The 21,940-nt window shown below is 38.1% G+C and overlaps 1 protein-coding gene across 1 annotated transcript in view; it reads left to right on the top strand.

The window, feature by feature from the left end:
- The window catches only part of adgrl3.1 (adhesion G protein-coupled receptor L3.1), a 125,246-nt gene extending 103,658 nt beyond the window's left edge, over positions 1 to 21,588 (top strand). Inside the window, exons 15-24 of the mRNA XM_079812256.1 lie at positions 663 to 872; positions 1,293 to 1,513; positions 4,694 to 4,760; positions 7,306 to 7,397; positions 11,063 to 11,231; positions 13,856 to 13,984; positions 14,465 to 14,561; positions 16,907 to 17,032; positions 18,434 to 18,451; positions 18,815 to 21,588. Of these exons, the coding sequence (XP_079668382.1) occupies positions 663 to 872; positions 1,293 to 1,513; positions 4,694 to 4,760; positions 7,306 to 7,397; positions 11,063 to 11,231; positions 13,856 to 13,984; positions 14,465 to 14,561; positions 16,907 to 17,032; positions 18,434 to 18,451; positions 18,815 to 19,725 (2,040 nt within the window). The 3' untranslated portion in view covers positions 19,726 to 21,588. The remainder of the gene's footprint in view (positions 1 to 662; positions 873 to 1,292; positions 1,514 to 4,693; positions 4,761 to 7,305; positions 7,398 to 11,062; positions 11,232 to 13,855; positions 13,985 to 14,464; positions 14,562 to 16,906; positions 17,033 to 18,433; positions 18,452 to 18,814) is intronic.
- The last annotated feature ends 352 nt before the right edge of the window (positions 21,589 to 21,940 follow it).

Genomic DNA, 21,940 nt, shown 5'->3' with positions numbered 1-21,940 from the left:
ATTCAGACACCTTCAATTTTCACATTATCACAGTTTATTCACCTATAGTTTAGAAAATGGTAATAAAATATGACAAGAACTCAGAGTTAAACTGTGTCAGAACAAATTCATCTTGATAATTCATCCAGATAACTTTGATAGAAAGGTATGTAATGGATTAAAATCAACCAAATTTAAGTACACAATTAGATAATACCAATTTAGGTCAACCAATTACCAAGCAATGCTTCATTTTGTTCAGTCTGTGGTGTAAAAGGTCGCATTAGCAATTAAAGAAAAAACACTTCAGCAAAAAATGGTCCGGTCAAAGTCTATGAATAATTTTGGTCCCAATTTATTATCAATTTTACTCGTAGTCCACTGTATGAAGAATTTTTGGATATAATATGTCACAGTTTACTTTATTTAGCTATCCTCACTTACATAAATGAACTATAGTGTCCTGCACCCACTAGTACATTTTTTTATCTGGAATTGGTTTGACTGTATATACTATACAGCTCTGGAAAAAAATTAAGAGACCACTTAACATTGATTTCTCAATGTCAAGTGGTCTCTTATTTTTTTCCAGATCTACATATATATATATACATTACTGAATATAGTAGATTCTTATATGGACCGTGACTAACATCCTTCCCACTCTCTCTTCTACTTCTCAGAAAGCAGACCAGGTGCATGAGCTGCTGTTGGACGTCATAACGTGGGTGGGGATCCTGCTGTCTCTGGTCTGTCTGCTCATCTGCATTTTCACCTTCTGTTTCTTCCGTGGTCTCCAAAGCGACAGGAACACCATCCACAAGAACCTCTGCATCTCCCTCTTTATCGCCGAAACACTCTTCCTCACCGGGATCAACCGCGCAGACCAGCCCGTACGATACACACACACACACCTGCTCCACTTGAAAAGTCCCACATATACACACTTGATGGACTTAGATTTATTGCAGAACACACACACAATTCCTTAAGTCGCTAAGTTGGGCACCTGACTCTTGTTAATTACAGAAATGGTGAGGGACTTTGACCTCTCGTTAATAACAAAAACCTCATTGTGTCCTTAGAGAGAGAGAGAGAGAGAGAGAGAGAAAGAGAGAGTAAGAGAGGAGAATATAAGCACAGACAAATGGAAAATGACAAAGATAAAGTACTGAAAATCCGTCGGGAAATTTCTGAAGTGATAACAGAACAGACGGTTAATGCTCAAAGCAGTGAGTCACAGATCACACAGATACTGGGTGGATAGTTTCAGCACTGTTCGTGCTCAGTGTGTATGTATGTCTTTGTTACAGATCGTCTGTGCGGTGTTTGCGGCCCTGCTGCATTTCTTCTTCTTGGCTGCGTTTACATGGATGTTTCTGGAAGGCGTACAGCTGTACATCATGCTGGTGGAAGTGTTCGAGAGCGAGTATTCGCGCACCAAATACTTCTATCTCACTGGATATGGAGTGCCTGCTGTTATAGTGGCGGTTTCTGCCGCTGTGGACTATCGCAGCTATGGAACTGAAAGAGTGTATGTATATGGCAGATCCAGGGTGCCTGGTGGCCAATTGCCAATATAATATGCTCATATGGGCCAGTGGTCACACTTTTTTTTTTTTACATTCTCACCATTATTGCCCAGAAAAAAAGATACAGTTCACTGAACACACACATTACTTTTTTTTTTCAACGTGCACTGTGTGTAAGTGTGTGCCATTAAACAACCTTTTCAGCTAAATTTGAACAGTGAAACAATTTTAAATCACAAAATAAAAGATAAAATGATGTTACAAAAAACAGTTTTGGCTAACAAATGTTAGCAAAATATATAGATAAAAATGAAAGTTACAACTTGAAAATGTGACTTTCAGTATAAAGATGTGACAACTTGCCCCGATAGTTGCCTGAATGTATGCCAGTGTGGTTTTTATTTTGTTCACTTGTTTATTCCACAGCTCTTGCAAAAATGTGATAATGGAATTTTAGTTTGAAGGACAAAAATCATACAAATATTTTAATTGAAGAGAGCTGCAAAGACACTTTTCGCAAGAATTTGACTTTTAAATCAAAACCTTTTATTTACAGAGTCTCCCCTACATAATTCAAATACAATTTTACACAATTATTCCGCACAGTATTTACTCAAAATCCACTAGAAAAAACATATCACTTATTATTCACTGACAGCTCTCTGCAGATTTTGGAACTAACATAAGGAGGAGGTAACACTTGAATTGGCCAAGCGGACACAACTATCAGCCAATGAATCTGTCTGGCCAATATATTGGTCTATCACTAGTGTGATGTCCAAAAAGCGTCTGTCGGCTTCCGGTTTTGCTTGCAAAGACCCAGTTGCTTTCTTACTAGCAGTGTTGCCTAATGGTTAAGGAAGATTGCAGGTTCAATCCCTGGAATTAGTGACACAGGAAAAGAGTTACTGAGATCACAGACCTGCTCTATTAGCACTGTGCCCTTGAGCGAGACACATCACACCAGACTGCTCAAGAGGGAATGGCTTTGCAATTAGTGCCCTGAAAGTCACTTTGGATAAAAACACGAATGCTTTGTGGCAAATGACTTCATGAGCACAAATACCCTGACTCAAATCACATTAATTATTTCATTAAAGGGGCTATATGCGTTTTTCTGAAATTTAAACTCGCGACTGACACCTGTGGCCAAAAAACAGAACTGCTCTCATTTTCTGCTCGCTCTCGCAGCGGTGGTGACGTCACATCCGCAGACAGCGCGGGAAAAGACGACCCGCCAGAAAATAGGAAAAATAGGATACAGGCTTATAGGTGCACCCACTGTGAGCGGACAAGGTGTCAGTATGCTCATCAGGAGATGTTTGAGTCATAAATTGTAAAATAAAAAGGCTATTGTTACGTTTATTTTGGGGAAAAAGTTGCATATAGCCCCTTTAAAGAGATAGAAAAATGTCTTAATCATATGCATACCCTCATGGCATTCCAAACCGAGGATGTTCAGCTGTTTTGGCCATACAATGAATGTCAATGGGGTCCAAAAATGTTAAACTCCAAAAAGGATACTTGTACTCGGCAAGAACTTGACAGTAAAGACTTTTACATTGTTACAAAAGATTTCAGTTTTAAATAAACGTTCTATTCACCAAAGAATTTTGGGAAAAAAAATCATGTTTTACATGAAGATATTAGGCAGCACAGCTGTTTTCATCATTAATAATGATACAAAAAAATTCAAATCAGCATATTAGAATGATTTCGGAAGGATCGGGTGACACTGAAAACTATAATTCAGCTTTGCCAAGACAGGAATAAATGTACATTTTAAAATATATTAAAATAGAAAGCGGTTATTTTAAATTGTAATAATCGTTCACAATATTGTTGTTTTTACTGTATTTTTTATCAAATACATAAGACTTTTAAAAAATCTTACCCACCCCAAACTTTCAAACATTAATGTAAGTACACCAAATATAAATAAAGTTAAAGACATGTCTACAAATGCACCGTCAAAACATTCTCCTCTCTTTGATAGCAATAAGCCACAAAATGACTTCTGATCAGTGAGTGGAGGAAATCAGAAATCCCTCTTAATGCTGTCTACTCCAGCAAAATGCTGTCTACTCCAGCAAGTGCCAAGCACATCAGATCAGGTTGTACTTAAAGTCGCTTGTGTGTTCACGAGTTCTGAAATGGGCAAACTGGTGAAATTGCCCTAATTCATATTCATAAAGAAAACTGTTCAGCTGGCATTACTGCAGTTAGTGGCCAGACACAGCCATGAGGGATGTTCACTCAGATAAATATTTCAGCAAAAATCATCATTTAAAGATGAGATGCTGAATGTGGCATATGAATAAGTGGTGGTCACTCAAGCACACAGTCTCACCAGACCACAGAATTAGGTCACACTCATTTAAAAACAAGAATTCAATGCAAGGGAGGGAGGGAAGGAGAAGAACATTATTTTACTGCAACTCCTGTTAACCTGAGCCAAGAGTGGAGATCTAAATAGGGGCGTAGGGATCCTTATGCAGGGGAAACGTGGCCATGCCACTTTTAGAGCATTCGTCCCCACACTTTTTTGGCAGCTATCATTGCATTTCATGCCTTAATGTGTCCCCCACACTTTCAAATTATTCCTACACCTCCATATAAACCATAAAGACCATGTTCCCATGGTGGAGAGCATAAATTAAGGTGTTGTCATGGCAGATGGTTGGTGAAATCAGTGCCAGGCTGGTAAGAGCTAAAATATAGCACAAAGAGCATGTCTGCATGGCCTAATCCCAGCGTACATGAATTGAAATTCCTAAAATATTTATAATCCTATTTGGTTTCTGCATTCTCTAGCATATGGTATCTGTTCTTTAAAGAGGGAGCATGTCTGACTTGGTGGCCTGGAACACACACACACACACACACATACATATACACACACTCAAACAACGATGCTTCCACTCCTGCTGGGCTTTAGAGGTGATTTCAGTATAGCAGAGATGAAGAGTTTAATAATTCAGCTCTGGGTTGTCAATCACCCCTTGAGGTTCCAAATGTTCCATGGGCAATGAGCCCTTTCTGAAAGCGATGATCAACCAAACATCAGCACATTACATATGAACATTACTTCCTGAAACTTAAATCTGCTTTAATCTTAATTGTAAAGGGTTGGAGATATATTTCATTTGAAAATCTCTTTCTTGCTCTCTTTTTCTTTGTAGATGCTGGCTCAGGTTAGATACGTACTTTATCTGGAGTTTCATTGGGCCTGCTACTCTCATCATCATGGTGAGTTTAACACACACAAACACACACGCTGGGGGTTTAGAGGATGATAGCGCAAAGCCAATTCCACACTGGCGCGCACGCACACACACACACACAAGGGGGGTTCAGATAATAGTCTGTCGAGGACATTTACCCAATTACGGGAAAGTCACAGTCACCCCACAAGACAAGCTGAGCAACCCCATTGCTATATATAGAGAAAGAGGGATGTGTGTGTGTGTGTGTGTGTGTGTGTGTGGGCATGTTTTCGTGAAATATCAGGACACAAATGTGTATAATGACATGGGTATGACATAGGTATTACAAAAAGAGGGTGAAATATGAGGACGTTCTCCATGTCCTCACTTTTCAAAATGCTTATAAATCACACAGAATGAGGTTTTTTTCACAGAAAGTAAACTGCACAGTCTCCTGTGAGGGTTAGGTTTAGGGGCAGGGGCAGTGTAAGGGGATAGAAAATACGGTTTGTACGGTATAAAAACCATTACGCCTATGGAATGTCCTCACATTTCACAAAAACAAACGTGTGTGTGTGTGTGTGTGTGTGTGTGTGTGTGTGTGTGTGTGTGTGTGTGTGTGTGTGTGTGTGTGTGTGTGCGTGTGCGTGTGCGTGTGTGTGTGTGGTTAAGGTAAACCCTATATTATGGGGACAAAATGTCCCCACAAAGATGATAATATCCAAAATCCTTGTCCTTGTGGGGAAATGTTTTGGTCCCCATGAGGAAAACAACTCAGCTTATAAATCATGCTAAGTGATGTTTTTTGAACATGTGAAAATGCAGAAAGTTTTCTGTGATGTGTAGGTTTAGGGTTGGGGAATAGAATATACAGTTTGTACAGTACAAAAATCATTATGTCTATTGAAAGTCCCTTTAAAGATGAAGACGCAACATTCCCAGTTACCATTAGACGTGCACTGTAATTTAATGAGAATATAGGGTGAAATCTTGGCTGAAAAACTAAAAAAAAAAATCAGATAATCAAAATGTTTGGAGAAGAATCATATTTACATGCCATAAAACACTCACATTTACAGTTTACGAGATGAGTAGCTGCTTTGACGCGTGATGAAAATGTAAGCAGATAAAAATGTGTGTTTTTTTCTAAATGTGTACACATAGGGCCCTATCAAACAAAGGCGTAATGCGGCGCCAGGAGCGTCACAAGTGAATTTTGCTAGTTTCAGCCCAACGCAGTTATCCTTTTCACGTCCTGCGCCACGTTGTTTAAGTACCAAATGTATTTGCAGCCATTTGTGTGCCCATGGGCGTGCTGGTATGAAAACGAGGTGTGTTCAGGCGCATTGTTGGCGGGTTGCTATTTTGAAGCACCTGAAATAGACTGCGCCATTGACCAACTGAAACCTGGTCTAAAGTCAATGCCGCAATATTTTTTTTGTTATTTAAAGAGCGTGTTAGTAATATGCGCCTATAGGCGGGTCCACAACGCGCGTACACTTTGCTTAGTACACACAGCGCACAAACATTTGTTCAGTCTTTCCGCACAAATTCCACCATGTAAATAGCAATCCACCATGGTGAAAGCGCAACTGGCTTTTAAAGGGTATGGGAGATGAAACTATGGTTTGTTTATTGCACATTATGCCCAAAACACACCCATTACTCATTAAGAGAATAGGGACAACCCTTTTAGACCATGCGGCGGACATTTTTCCCATTGTTAAACTAGCAAAAGTGCACTTGCACTGTGCGCTTTAGACCGTGCACTTATAGGGCCCATAATGTCAATTCAAACACCACTGAAATCATAAAATATATAAAACCCAAAAATATAACGTGTATGTATATATATATTATATATTTATATCATGTAAATACAGTATGTGCTTGCATTTTCCAAGATGTTCCCCTTATATATTATATATTATATAAAATTGGATGTTTAATACAGAAGTTTTCACACAAGAAGGTTGCACATATGCACTTGTCTTGTAAATGCGTTATACAAATCTTTTGCACTGTAGGGTAGGCATGTGCTTGAATTGAAAAAAACATCAGTTTTGGAGTTATTGATATCTGCACGTCATAATAACGTGTGTCAAAAAAGCAAGATCTCTGTTTTGTAATATCACATTCATCAACACTGACACATGTATAAATGCTGTTACGAATATACTGTTATCAGTTTGTTTAAACATTATTATCCTAACAAAGTCTAAAATGAGGGTTTTCAGTTGCAATAGCTTCAGTTTTTGCCAAGAAGGTTAATTTTGGTGCATCAGTAGTTCCCATAGTAAAAATGTGATTTCCAAGGTTGGAAAAGGCATGAAAATGAGGGTGCATAAAGGTGAATCCTCCATTGAGCCATTCTGCTTTATTTTCTGTTTATTCAAAAGATGAATTCTTGAAATACAAATGAAAATATGCCCAGTAAGGATTTCAAATATCCATATCCACCAATTACAAATAAATGGCTATAAAAGTCATGGATTCATAAATTCATTGGTTAATGATGTGAGAGTCTTCTTTTATAGTTTTAAACAGTTATTGCATTGTTTTATGCATTTTTTGACTTTGTGTTGCAGCTAAATGTTATTTTCCTGGGCATTGCACTATATAAGATGTTTCATCATACAGCGATTCTCAAGCCCGACTCCGGTTGCCTGGACAACATCAAGTAAGGCTTTTATTCTGTGTTTCAATGTGTGTGCGTGCTTTATTGCTTTTCTTGCTTGCACTACAACTGTCTTCATTTTCACTAAACACACAATTGTCCTTTAATTTCCAACCGCTCCTTAGAGGTGTTTAAATGAGAAGAATGTTCTACTGCCTATCTAAAGTTAGACGCAGTTTAAAGTGTCTTTATCTGTCACTTTCTCCTTGATGTTTGAGTTCTCATGGGACAGAATCAGTAATGATTAAATAAAAAAAAACTTCACATAAATCACATTCCCTGTGCTATTTATTCAAATGAAGTCAGCATCATCTTTAAGAGTGCTAGGACACGAGGGGCTGGCTTATTGGTGTGTATTGAAACACAGCCAGTAATGTGCAGGATCAGAAAGCGTGCAATGCACAGTGTGTAGTATGGCTCATCTATATACTGCAGCCCATTGGCAGACAGTACATGCTGAATCTAGGTTAGTTAGCATATTCCAGTAATTGATTATTCTTTTTGATGTTCAGAACACAGGCAGAGGAGTCACTGTTCAAATCTGTGACCTAAATGCAGAATTTATGCTGTAGATAGTGTTCTGAACAGATATTCATGTTATACAACAGTTACAGTACTCTTATTTGATTGGACAAGTGGTGTTCAAAGACTGCTGAAACATAGTACAGCAGCACTGGGACGTTCCGAACGTCAGTTTTGTGCATTAGTGGTGGGGGTTTTCAGTGACGCTTTCTGTAGGTTACATTGATTTGCCTGTAGGTGGCAGCAAGTGACTGTTTTATTAATGAGTCATTGGCTGCGTCTACAGCAAAATAGAGAGAGCTTTGGCGAGAACTAAACAAATATTTAATTACTATTCTCCACCCCCCCCCCCCCCCCCAGCTCATCTGTCACAGAATGGAAAGCACAGGATTGTGGGATATCAAAGGCAGCGAAGGATACATATATGCTGCCTTCAAAAATCGATCAGATGAAGGTATCTCAGGAGACAGGAAGTGAAGCTAACATTAGATTCGGACGTGCCCTTTCAGACGCAAAATTTATGGGAGGAGAGTATTTAAATAAATCATGAAAGGTGATTTACTAAGATTTGCGCTAGTCAATTTACTAATATTTGCGCTATTATTTAACACCTAAAAAAGCATGTCCTAAACAAGACGTTAATTTGCGCTGCTCTTGGTAGATCACATTGGTCATTATGGAAAGGATCCGGGTGTGTCTGTGTTCTTTAGTTTCCACTCCCATCTCCCCTTTTTGGAATTGTGCTCTCAGGTTAATTTGCCCTGTTTAGTTAATCTGGCCTTGGGTGGGTTTGACTTGAAGCAGCACCACGCAGACCAATTGGTGTATGACTTCAAAGTACCTCAAGAGAGATTAGAGAGCACATGCTCTGTATGCTTTCGAAATGCTCTCACAGTACTTTGATGTGATTGGTCTGCGCATTTTCATTGTAGGAGAAAAAATAGACAAAGTAAATTCCAGTATTGTGTCTAAAATAGTTAGTAAATATTAATTTCAAGAGTTAAGAGTCAACACATCTGTTTACCATGTTTACAAGTTTACAAAACTTTATTTTAACAGCTACAGTGCCACCAAAATGATTTAAACCACACCTAAATTTGTATGTCAGTACATTACATAATGGGAACCAGTTGTCATTTAAACACCTCTAATTAACAGGCAGATATTAATGGATTATTCATGGATTATTCAGATATTAATATTATTTATGTGTTAATGTGTCTTTGATTTAACCATGTTTGCCAACACCAAACATATAGGAAAACTATATACAACACTATAGGTTGGTAATCTGTAAAAACAATAACATGATGTGAAATATTATTACAATTTAAAATAACTCCACTCTTCAGTTTCTCATGATCCTACAGAAATCATTCTAATATGCTGATTTGGTGCTTAAGAAACATTTATTATTATTATCAATAGTGTGATACTTTTTTTCAGGATTCTTTGATGAATATCCAAAAGAACAAATCTTTACTGACCAATTTATTTCATCCTTGCTGAATAAAAGTACACATTTCTTTCAAAAAGTGGAACAAATATATATATATCTCAGTGTGTGTATATACATGACTGATTTAATCAATTCTATCTCTATCTAAAGTTAAAGTTAGAAAGTCTGGCCCGGTCAAAAATGTAGCCTCAGCACAAATTTCCTCCAAAGTCCTGAAGTTGGCGTGCATAGAATAGATGATCTTGGCTCCAGTGAGGTGATTGGCTTCTGAGAGCTTAACCCCACCCACCATTGCACTTTGTCAAAAGGTGCAGGGGCTCCTAAACATACTGGCAGACTGAGATTCAACCAATTCAACCATATTTCATCACCCTCATAATCCTCATAAGAAGTTTTCATTTTATTTGTTTGTTTTTTCCATCTCTTGAGTTTGTTTTGTTTTATTTATGATGTTTATGAATCATTCATCAGCCTCATCTGTCTTTTTTCTTTGTTGTTTCCTTTTCCATCCTTTTTTTCTGTTTTACATTTCAGCATTCTGTTGAGGCATGGCTTGTTATGGATAGTCACTGGTAAGGGTCTCCAGCCAATCAGAGTGCCAGTTCTCCGAATCATGCATTCTGATTGGAGTGTTTAGCTGTGTAGTTCTTCCACTGTTTGATTGATTCTCTGAATGTTAAAATGATTTAAGTGATTCATCAAGTCTGCAACGTGGCTCTTTGAAATGAACAATGTAATTATAATTCTTCATGAGTGCGTGTTCTCTTTCTGCATCAGTCCCTAGTTGGTTCAGAATCAATATTTCTGTCTGTCTGTCTTTCCATCTTGATCCGCCATTATTTATTTATTATTATTGTCTCTGATGGAAACAATCATTCATATTTACTGTCTCTCTGTATATCGTCTCAAAAGTTTCCCTGTCTGTCTGTCTGTATGTCTCTCTCTCTCTCTTTCTCTCATACTTTCTAATGATCTTGTTTCAGTGCCAAACATTAGCCTGTCACATTAGCTCAGTTCACAGTATAAATGGGTTGCAAGCTGATTATGTGTTAGTCTAAGTGTGTGTGTGTGTGTGTGTGTGTGTGTGTGTGTGTGTGTGTGTGTGTGTGTGTGTGTGTGTGTGTGTGTGTGTGTGTGTGTGTGTGTGTGTGTGTGTGTGTGTGTGTGTGTGTGTGTGTGTGTGTGTGTGTGTGTGTGTGTGTGTGTGTGTGTGTGTGTGTGTGTGTGTGTGTGTGTGTGTGTGTGTGTGTGTGTGTGTGTGTGAATGACCCTAAAGAGTAAATGACATCACTAAATGAGTGCGAGGCTCAGTGCTAAGTACAGACTAGTAGACATTATGGCTGGAGCCAGCTTGACATTTGACTGCTGTAGAATAATGCCTTTCTCAGAGAGAGTTTATATTCTGATCCTAATATTGTTGAACTGAGGAAACATATACAGTACAGACTAATAACATTTACATTTCAACATTTTAATAAACTTCGATAATATAAACTTCCAACATACATGGAAATGAGTGTGGAGTGTGCTTGAGTGAGAGGTATGCACTTTATCTGTTTAATTTATCTTACTTTCTCTCTCTCTCTCTCTCTCTCTCTCTCTCTCTCTCTCTCTCTCTCTCTCTCTCTCTCTCTCTCTCTCTCTCTCTCTCTCTCTCTCTCTCTCTCTCTCTCTCTCTCTCTCTCAGGTCCTGGGTTATAGGTGCCATAGCTCTGCTGTGTCTGCTGGGGTTGACCTGGGCATTTGGACTGATGTATATCAATGAGAGTACTGTCATCATGGCCTACCTCTTTACCATCTTTAACTCGCTGCAGGGAATGTTCATCTTCATATTTCACTGCATCCTGCAGAAGAAGGTGACGCACACAAACACACATACACATAAGGGTGATTTTTCAATTAGTGGCACTTTTGATTACTTGATTAAAAATTAAATAACCTTTTCAAGCTGTTTCATATGCATTCAAACATTTATCACATCAGATCATGGCCTTGGATTGATCGAGTGGATTTTTTATATTGTTTGTGTTGGTAATGCCGTTTGTCTATTTTTAGAGACAAATAAAGTTTTCAAGCAGTGAATAAGATTCAACTTACAAAACATTCATTGATTGTTTGTTAATTTTAACAAATACTAACTGGTTTAGTAATGACACCTAATAAAGCTAAAGTTACTTTTGGATCAGGATAGAAATAATTCTATTGAGCTTTCTATTCATCTAAGAATCCTAATAGAAAATGTAAAAAATCACAGTTTTCACAGAGATACTGAGCAGAACATCTGTTTTCATCAGCAATGATAATTAGTTATGTTTCCTGAGCATCAAATTAACATATTAGAATGATTTCTTGTGGCACTGAAGACTGGAGTAATGATGCTGAAAATTCAGCTTTGTCATCACAGTAATAAATAAATATATTAGAAAACAGTTTAAATTGTAATAATGTAATAATTTAATTATGAATTAATAAGTAATTGTAATTCATATGCACAATATTACTATTTTTACCGTTTTTCGTCAAATACGAAATTTCTTTCAAAACATTTGAACAATAGTGTATATAAAAAGTTACATTAAAAAAGTTCTTGGAAAAGTGGAAGTAGAATTTCCTTGATTTTCTTAATAAATGTAGAATAAATATAATTGTTATTATTATCATTTAATCTCTCCTCTGAAAGTAGCTGACAGAAATTTCCCCTAACTTGAAGAATCACCCATGTATGTTATGCAAACATCTGCAGTATTGCAATCACGTGCACACACTCATACTGAGGCGCAATTGACCTCTTTCCTGGGCATTTTACTGAGGGTTTACTGGCCTCTCATTAGTAATGATCTCATTAATCAACCCTTCTGTCACATGCATGCTCAATTAGAGACCCTCAGCTCATCAGATTTATTTAGCTCATGATAGATTTTAAACCTTTTAATTATCTGATGGCCGACCGGTGGACTGCTTCCAGGGTCATTTAGCATGAAAATGCTCATATCCACATTACACTGGCGCATTTTAGCTGTAGAAGGAAAGTGATATGAAACTGTGTATGTGTGAATTTTCATATGTATTGACCGACAGAATTATTGAATTTGATTATGTATTCCGCAACCTTGAAGCTGAAATGCAAATGTATCATGTTTCTTTCACATTAAATAGATGTGCAGGCAACTTCTAAGCTTAAAGTGGATGATTTCATAACATTTTTTAACTAATATATTGGACTATCTACCTAATGGACCCACAAGAAGCTGTTTTTACAAGACGACGGACTGAGCTAGTCTTATTTGGGTTTTGTGGAGACAGCAGTGATTTAAATCTAAAGCTGTGAGTCCTGTTTTGTTGAGGTCTTTGAGGAGTTGGGTGTGCAGTCATCCGTAGAGACAGAGGAATAAAACCGTTGGATTTTATTTGGCCGATCATAGAGAGTTTTCTTTCAACAGCTGCGCAAACAATAACACAGCGTCCATGTTAACAACATTAAAAAGCAATTATAGCTGTATTATTGCTGATACAACGGGGAATTTTGTACTGATATTGGTCATTATTGTTATTATGTCTAGATTTTTGGATGGAGCAATACAATTTTTGGTCCTTTTTGTTTGAAAATTGAGGTAAAGGTCCTGATGTCGAATGTATGTGTTTTTTTCCTGATTAAGATTACAGCGTTAGGAAGGTCGTCCAGCATGCTAACTATTGAAGTCATGTAAATGATTTGAAGATTCCTGCCATGCACACGAAAGTTCACTTCGCTGTACACTGCAAACAAAAGCTCGCACAGACACACTGTAACCTGCTGGAACTGAGATAAACTGAGTGAACTCTTTAACACAAGGACACAAGGAATGGCTAATCGATGAAAAAAATGTAATCTAATTATAAGAAATGCTGACTAATGAATCAAATCATAATTAAACACACACATCGATGTTTGCTAAGAAAAATCTCCCAAATGCAGGCTTGTAACTATCCAGTAGAAAATAATAACATATTTCCTTAAAGCTTGAAAACATGTTTGTGTTAGTCTTTTTTTTTTAAGGTTTATAAAAAGGTACAAATATCACAAATTATAAATCCATAAATATCATTGGATTTTAGGGAGTCGTACCACATGACATTTTATAGCCTGAACTAACCAAAAATATTTAATTGAATTTAATTCATGAATTAAAAACATGCTTATCATAGAAGAGATTTATTCAAGCCTTTGTATGTATGAACCGCATTTGTATTTTTGTATGCATGTGTGTATATATATATATATATATATATATATATATATATATATATATATATATATATATATAATTATTTTTTGGAGAATTTATATACAGTTTTACTAAATTAAATTAAGATTTAATTCAATTGTTAACTGAAGCATTTCTCACTTTCTTAAAACCTTGGTTAAACAAACTGTGTGTGTGTGTGTGTGTGTGTGTGTGTGTGTGTGCGTGTGCGTGTGTGCGTGTGTGTGTCTTTGCAGGTGCGTAAGGAATATGGCCGATGTCTCCGCACACACTGCTGCAGTGGGAAGAGTGTGGAGTCAACCATCTCCACTTCAACAAAGACCAGTACGGCCCGCACACCTGGACGCTATTCCACCAACTCACAGGTATCATGCAAACAACGTACACACACCTGCAGGGGATCCTCCATAACCATCTCAAGTGATTTTTTCTAGGCCAGTGACTATTGAAGCTGTCAGTGGTCAATGCAGCCATCGGCTTGTTATTTCTTTGCACCGAAAGCACTTTAGCTCTGCCGTTTTCTTATTCATGGGCGAATACAATCCCACATGACCCAATTTCACATTCATCCTTATTTTAAATGGTGCACTCAGCATTCTGCTCACCTTACTATTTGTGAATATAATCAGAAATGTTTTCAGTACTATATTCAAATCAGCAATTGTTCAGTGCCAATAACTGTAGACAAAAAAGGAAACAAAACCAACCTCGGTAATGAGCTGTCTGTAATAAGTATGATATAAGAAAATGTAAAATAATTGAGCAACATTACACTATTACTGATACAAAGCACAATTTCTTTGTTCAAAAATTACATTTGACCCCCTCTCTTCCTCTGTTGTCAGAGTCGTATTCGTAGGATGTGGAATGACACTGTCAGGAAGCAGTCGGAGTCGTCTTTCATCACCGCTGATATGAACAGCTCAGCGACTCTCAACAGAGGTAAAGCCAACACACAAACACAAACATGCACCCATGTGTACACATGTACACAGTATTCATACACATACATATTGACAGAAACCGTTTCATATATACAAACACACACAAACAAACAGGTTGTTTGGATGTGTTATGAGAAAAGTGACTCATTTAACTCGTAGAGATGACAAAGAACAATAATATACCGTAAAAACAGAGATTGTTTTCAACTATGGACACTTTTTTTGTTCCGTGGACATTATTTTAGCATTTCAACATTTCAAAAACATTACTTTTTTTCGAGCATTCACTGTCCAATGGTCATGCCTTAACTGCAATGTCTAGTATTGCATTAGTATTGCATCCTTCTCATGGGCATTTAATACATTTTGACTTTTCAGTCTGAGTTAAATCTCTTTTTTGGCTCAATTTATCTGTAAAAGAAAACATGCCTAATAATTCTGCACACCTGAATATAAGGTGATTTTCATTTCCAGCCTTCATGAACAATTATATATCACTTATACATTATTAAATACTAAATCAATAGTAGTTATTAGGATTACTGTGGTTTGGAATTGGTCAAATGTGCCTGGAAAAAAAATATGATCAGAAAATCAACGTGCCTAATAATTCTGCACTCCCTGTATATATAGACTGGGTAAACCTCTATACATTCATTTCTAATGCTTCTGTTACACTTTTGCGGGAACCAATCACAGACTGGCTTATCCACCTGGCGCGCTATTGGCGGGTTTAACACGATGACGGATAGAGAAGCGATGGGTCGTTGCCCGTTGATCACGCCTCTTGTGGTCTGATTGGTTGAAGGACTATCCAATTGCATACAGAGTCCTTTGAATTATGCTCATTTATCACGCTTCTTGTGCAGTAGAAAATACAGAGCAGACTTCCCAGACCAATGTTCAATCTTAAATTGAGCTTGGTCTGGTGATAGCCAGACAAATATATACCATTATATATAAACCATTTCAATATTCATTGTGTGGAAAGGATTGATATACATTTTTTACACAACTGTCCCTCAGTTGTTGTCATTTCTATCACAACCCATATTTTTGCCACTAATACATTTGTTTAAAAAATTAGAGTACTTGTTTACCAAAGACGCAAAATTGTCAGTAAAGATTATGCTTGACATGTAATGTGAACATGTGACATGTGAAGAGAACAAACATGAGAAGGTGAACATTAACAGAATGTTTTTGCTGTGCGTAATTTTCAATCAAGCTTTGACAAAACTGTTCATATTTTGTGTGTGTGTGGTTCAGCCTTGCCTTGCCTTACCCCACGTTATGGGGACAAAATATCCAAACAAGGATGGCAATATCCAAAATTCTTGTTAGTATCAAAATCTATATAAAGTCCCATAAAACCTGAAAACCTAACGTGAGTGTGTGTGTGTGTGTGTGTGTGTGTGCGTGTGAATTTAGGGTACATAAAGACAACAAGACAAATAAGTCAGTTGTTTTATTCCAAAAATGTTGAAAATGTTATTTACATCACAGCAGGCCATTAAACACAATTGGAAATGACGCCGTGGTGGAAATGTTCTTGACTTTCAGAATTCTCCTGTGATGCATGTGTGTCGACCATTGGACTTTGTTAGTAAACAAATGAAATAAACTGAAGTGAGAGTGTGAAAAGTGTTTTAACAGAGTTCACAGGGCCAGAAGTGCCCATAGATAAAGAATTACCTCAGTGTATGTTTGTTTCACGAGAGACAGAACAAAAAGGGAAAAAAAATAAGAAAAAAGAGGAACTGCAGAAGATTCTGGAACGCTACAGAAAAGTCCTCCAACTTCCTGACCCTGGAGTCCAAATGGATCAGACATCTGTGTGTGTGCTCATGTTCTGCTCATTCTCAAACCCTGCCTGCCTCTGTTATGTCCAAACAATAATATGATTTGCTCCTCTGAGCTCCTTTGTCTTCTCTGTCCTGTGTAAACAAGAATGTGAGCTTTTAAAAGTCTTCCAGCGACATCAGTGCTGAAGCCAAGGAAAAATGCTCCCAATCAAGTCACACTGGCAAGACAAAATGTCAAACATCAACAGCTGTCCAACATAAACATCATCTACGCGGAACTCTGTACTGATATTACGCACCACTTGGGAGCTTTTACATTCCTGTCCACTCGAACTAACACGCTGCGACTGCTGATGTTTAAAGCTGTTTAAACACAAGTTTGCTGACTTCTTGTCTGCATCATTCTAACTGTTTATTGTACATCTTTTTTTCTGTCTCTTTGTTGCTCCTTCCTTCTGTCCTCTCTCAACTCCCTGTCTCCATATCTGTCTCTCTTCCTCTCTCTCTCTCTTTCTGCCTCTGTTTGTGGGTGTTGTAGGTACCATGGCTAACCATCTCATCTCCAATGCTTTGTTACGTCCTCATGGCACTAATCCTTATAACACACTACTGGGAGAGTCTGCTGTGTACAATAACCCTACTGCCAACATGTTCAACACGCAAGGTTTGCCTCTCGCATACACATTTACAAACTTTAGCACTTTTCGGACAGTACTAATTGTCTCTCAGGGTGACAAATGTAATAGAAAATTGATATGGCTCCTCCTTGATTTTTTTTTATTTATTGTAATGAAAAATGTTAGGTTACTCTACCCAAAGATGAAAATTCTGTCATCATTTCTTTCATTTATTCCCTTATCACACGAGGAGATGTTAAACAGAATATTTACATGAAAATATGATCATTTCCATACAATGAAAGTGAATTGGGACAGACACTGTCAAGCTAAAATTCTGCTAAAATGGTCCTTTTCATTTGTTCATATGTAAGTGTTTAAGAATATTTGTATTATTATTTAATCATTTATATATACATATATACATACATTCAAATATACATTTTATATAAACCTATATTTATTTAGATTTTTTAATTTATAAATAATAATAATAATAATAGTAACAATTCATATTAATAAATGTTTGAATTTTGTATGATTTACTGATTAACGTCTTGGAAAAACAAACATTTGGGGTATTTCCAGAAACATAAAATATAATAATACATTTTTTAAATGCCACCTATTAAAATAAATGTATTTTATTTTATTGAAATTGAATTTGATTATATTTAATAAAATGTACTTTTATTTTTGAAAACTCTTTAATTACCTTAATTACCTTCTTTTAATTACCAAATTTTTTATTTATGTGGTGCTTTTATGGTGCAGTATAGGAAAATGTAAATCTCTACTGAACTTAATTGTTTTGGCATTTTTTGTATTCTACACACAAGGCAAAAAGTAGGCCTATTTAGTCTAAATAAAAGATGATTTAAAAATGTCACTTGTGTTGAACTGTTTAAATTGCTCTGTTGTGTGTTTATATACCTTGAACATTGATTATTACATTATCTAATGTTACTTGCAATACTCCATACTGTATGTTGTGTGTTTTACAGTACATGCTTATAATTCACTTCGAAAAATGTATTAAACACTACACAGCAGTGGATTATATCCTTCTTGTTTTAATTCAACTTCCTTAAATTCAAATTTAAAAGACTATTCTGTGTCTCGAGTTAGCGGAGTTGCAGTCATATCCTGCATACATACTTCCTGTGTCTGTTTAATGAGCTTGTTTATGTTGTTTCTATGTCCATCTGTTCTGTTTAATAATTCGGTGGTATAAGAACATTTCAGCCTAGCATCTGTCCTAAACTCAGCAGGTTAGCATTCAGTCACTAATGCCTGTCACAGTCTGAACTGAATATAACAAACTCTCTCTCTCTGTAGACATGTTCCATAAGCATTTATGTGTGTAATCATTCTCTCTCTCTCTCTCTCTCTCTCTCTCTCTCTCTCTCTCTCTCTCTCTCTGTCTCTCCTTTCATGCGGGTCTGCAGCCTCCTACAGAGATTCAAGTATGATTCATTTACTTTCACAACAGCTCCACGTTTATAATATATTCTCCTTTGCTTCTCTCTTCTTTATTCTTCTCCTTTTCCTCATCCCTCCCATTTCCTCCTCTTCTCCTTCCCCCGTTAAATCCACATCCCACCTGTATTCATCTGTTTTGTTTTGTTTTTGTTTGTTTATTTGATAAATGATAATATCCTATTTGATATAATTTTTTATGAAGCATATTATAAATTAACTCATATTACCAACAACAATCATAAATACTGTATATAAGAATGTTTTTTGTCTATGTAACAAAATGTAAATTGTACCTGAGGTTTTGTGTGTGATTCTGTGTAATTCTTGTACCGTTTCTTGTGTTTCAGAGGGCATTCTAAACAACGCACGAGATTCCAGTGTCATGGATACACTGCCGCTTAACGGTAACCACGGCAACAGCTACGGTGTGGCAGCAGGCGATTACCTTACCTACAGCTCTCGTGGCAGCGAGCCGCCGACCACGCTCGAGAAAAAGATCTTGAAAGAGCTGACGGCAAACTATGCACCATCGTACCTGAACACCCAGGAGCGACAAGCGAAAGCCCACCAAGGGACCTTGACCAATAAACTCAACAACCACCTGGCCAACGGAGGGGTTGCGGGGTCATCGTCGATCGCAAAGGATGACGTCATGGTGCTCGACAACCCCGGAGCGTTTCACCGGCATGACGACGGGGGCGGGTTAAGCCTGGAGCTCATTAGGGAGGAGTCACAAGCGCCGCTCCTCCCACCGAGACCGCCCCCTCCGGAAAACCACGCCCCCATGCACACGTTCTCAGCCCACCGGCGCCTGCCGCAGGAGAACAGCGAGAGCTTCTTCCCGCTGCTCCCCAACGACACGCACTCTTCGCACACACACACTCCCCGCACACACACGCAATCGCCCCTCAGAGACTCGATCTATACCAGCATGCCCACGCTCACTGACCTCCCGCATGGCACTGATGACCTCATCAACGGTCTCCATGACGACGAAGACGATGAGGATGACGACGGCGAGGAGGAAGAGGGCAGCGAGCTGCATCTGGCCAACGGCAAAGGGGTCGTTATGGAGACGGACGACGTGTACTACAAAAGCATGCCGAACCTGGGCTCCAGGAACCACATACAGGAACTGGAGAGCTACTATCAGATGGGACGCGGTGGCAGCGACGGGTTCATCGGCCCACCTGAGAAAGAAGACTCATCACCTGAAGAACAGCCACCAGACCCCTCACAGCTGGTCACCAGCCTATAGACACCGACGCACACACACACATTCTCAGTTAGCGTGTGTGTGTGTGACACAATGCACAAGGCATGGGATACACTACCTACTGCACTGATAGGAAGCCCCTAGAGAGACTGATCCCAGATAGCCCCCCGATTCCAGTACATACAAGTATCCCGTCACCGAAATCCTGCTCCAGTTAGAACCAGTAACCAGAACTAGTAACCCATTCCTACGCTAGAACAAGGACTACCGCGTGTAGGTAGGTCTCGTGGACTTTTTTCTTTCCCGTTCTGCAATTGCGGATAGTCAGTTCGGAGACGTGGACAAACTTTTGCTCCCTGGATCATTTGCATAGCTCTCCTTGACGAAAACCTTCATCCAATGGCTGTCTGATTCCCCTCAAAACTCACCACGAATTGTGGAGAGCGTGTAAACAGACTGTGGAAAACTAGCTGCCATTTTAGATGACCGTGTATGATAATGAGACCACCGACCCAGACTCTGAACTCTTCTGTCGTACTGAACTGCATTACACCCACAAGTCTCTAGACTTCTCTATGAATCTCTGCTGCACACATTCCTTCTCGTTTAGCACCGATCTCGTTTCTTGAGCGTGAAATCACAAAAGGCGCATCTAATCTTAAAGACTGAGGACGCATCTTGTTTTCTTATGTTTGTTTTTCAGTAATAATCTCAGTTATGGGAAAGGTAATCCTCACTAATTACAAAGAAATGGAACAGTTTTCCATGTAAAATGTACAGATTCCCGATACTGCATATGATCGTATGCGTTTCATGTTTTTGGAGATATTTTGCCCCTTGTATGTGTTTTTGTAGACTAGAGCAATCCCACAATGCTGTGCTGGTCCTCCAAAATACTACCCCTTATTACCGCACAGCACACACACATGCACACATATCTTCATATACACGCATACACTCTCATTTGAAAGGGTGACCATGGCTTCCTCCTTTTTTCCAAATGCAACACTTCGTCATTCTAAATCTCACTGTGTCGATGGTATCCAAGAGACTCTGGGGAACTGACTGTTGTGTGAATGACAGATACTACAGATGGGATCCCAATGATGCTGGAATGTCGTCATGTCATGAGTTCTAGAGCGTTTGCCATCTTTTATGTGTAAAAGCAGAAATCGCCCATTGGAAGCAGGTTGAAGAATTCCAGCTTATTGATATTCCAGTCATACGTGTTGACACAGCTAAAATTGTTCTCAGGCTAAAAGATGGTCTATTATTGTGATAATTTTACATATCAAGTCTGTTTTTAACAGTTTAATTAAGAACCGTAAGAAAGGCTTGCGGGATTTGAATCGGAAAGGGTCTGAGCCGAGGCCAAATCCGAGGCCAAAAGAAAGTGCGGACCGGGGAAATCGTGATTAAAAATCATGAGTGGAGCATACGTGTTCACATAAAATAACTATGTAAAGGAACAGACTAGGATTTTAATGGAGTGGTTTGAAAGATGGAAACAACCTTGTAAAGGTCGGTTTCTGAAACTACTGTTTACTTGTTCTCAAACTGAGACTCCCTGTAGCTTGCACATCTATCCCTTGTTAACCCACCCTCAGAAAATTGACTGCATATTTATTCCTGTGATTCAGTCTCGTTTTTTTTTTTTATCTTTTATTTTCCAACAGATCAGAAATGTAGGATCTTAGAGAGCGTCTGGAAAAGATTCGGATCGGCACTGAGACATTTTTTATTGTTATTATCATCAATATTATTATTATTACAATATCAATGAAATTATTATTTATTCTTTTCATATGCATTCTAAACTGAATGAACTCATAACTAATATTTGTTGTAACAGTGAAAGTTGTTTGCCAACAAATAAAATGACTGAATTAATATTTACAATATTTCACAGGGGAGAGGTGTGAGTTTCTGCTCTTTCTTTTGTCGCTTTTTAATTCACTTTTTCAGGTTATAGACTGACACTTTCAACAGGACGAGGAATGGTCATGACTCCTCTGGGCAGTTTTTCAGGGAAGGATTGTCATGGAGTAAATTGTACTGTGGATTGTGATTCTCTGCTGAAAATCCTTTTGGACTAGACTTAATCTCTGTCTGGGAAACCAGCCGGAAGACTTTAACAGTCAGTCGCTCTACACTGACCCAGTTTTGGTATCGGAACCAATCAAACAAGCACGGTACCAATTAATTATGCACATCTGAGAAGAGCGCCAGCACAAACAGTGTAATTACGACCTATTGA

This window comes from Gobio gobio, assembly GCF_949357685.1.
Source record: "Gobio gobio genome assembly, chromosome: 3".
In the NCBI taxonomy this organism is placed as follows: domain Eukaryota; kingdom Metazoa; phylum Chordata; class Actinopteri; order Cypriniformes; family Gobionidae; genus Gobio; species Gobio gobio.
This window is presented reverse-complemented; position numbering and strand designations above follow the sequence as displayed.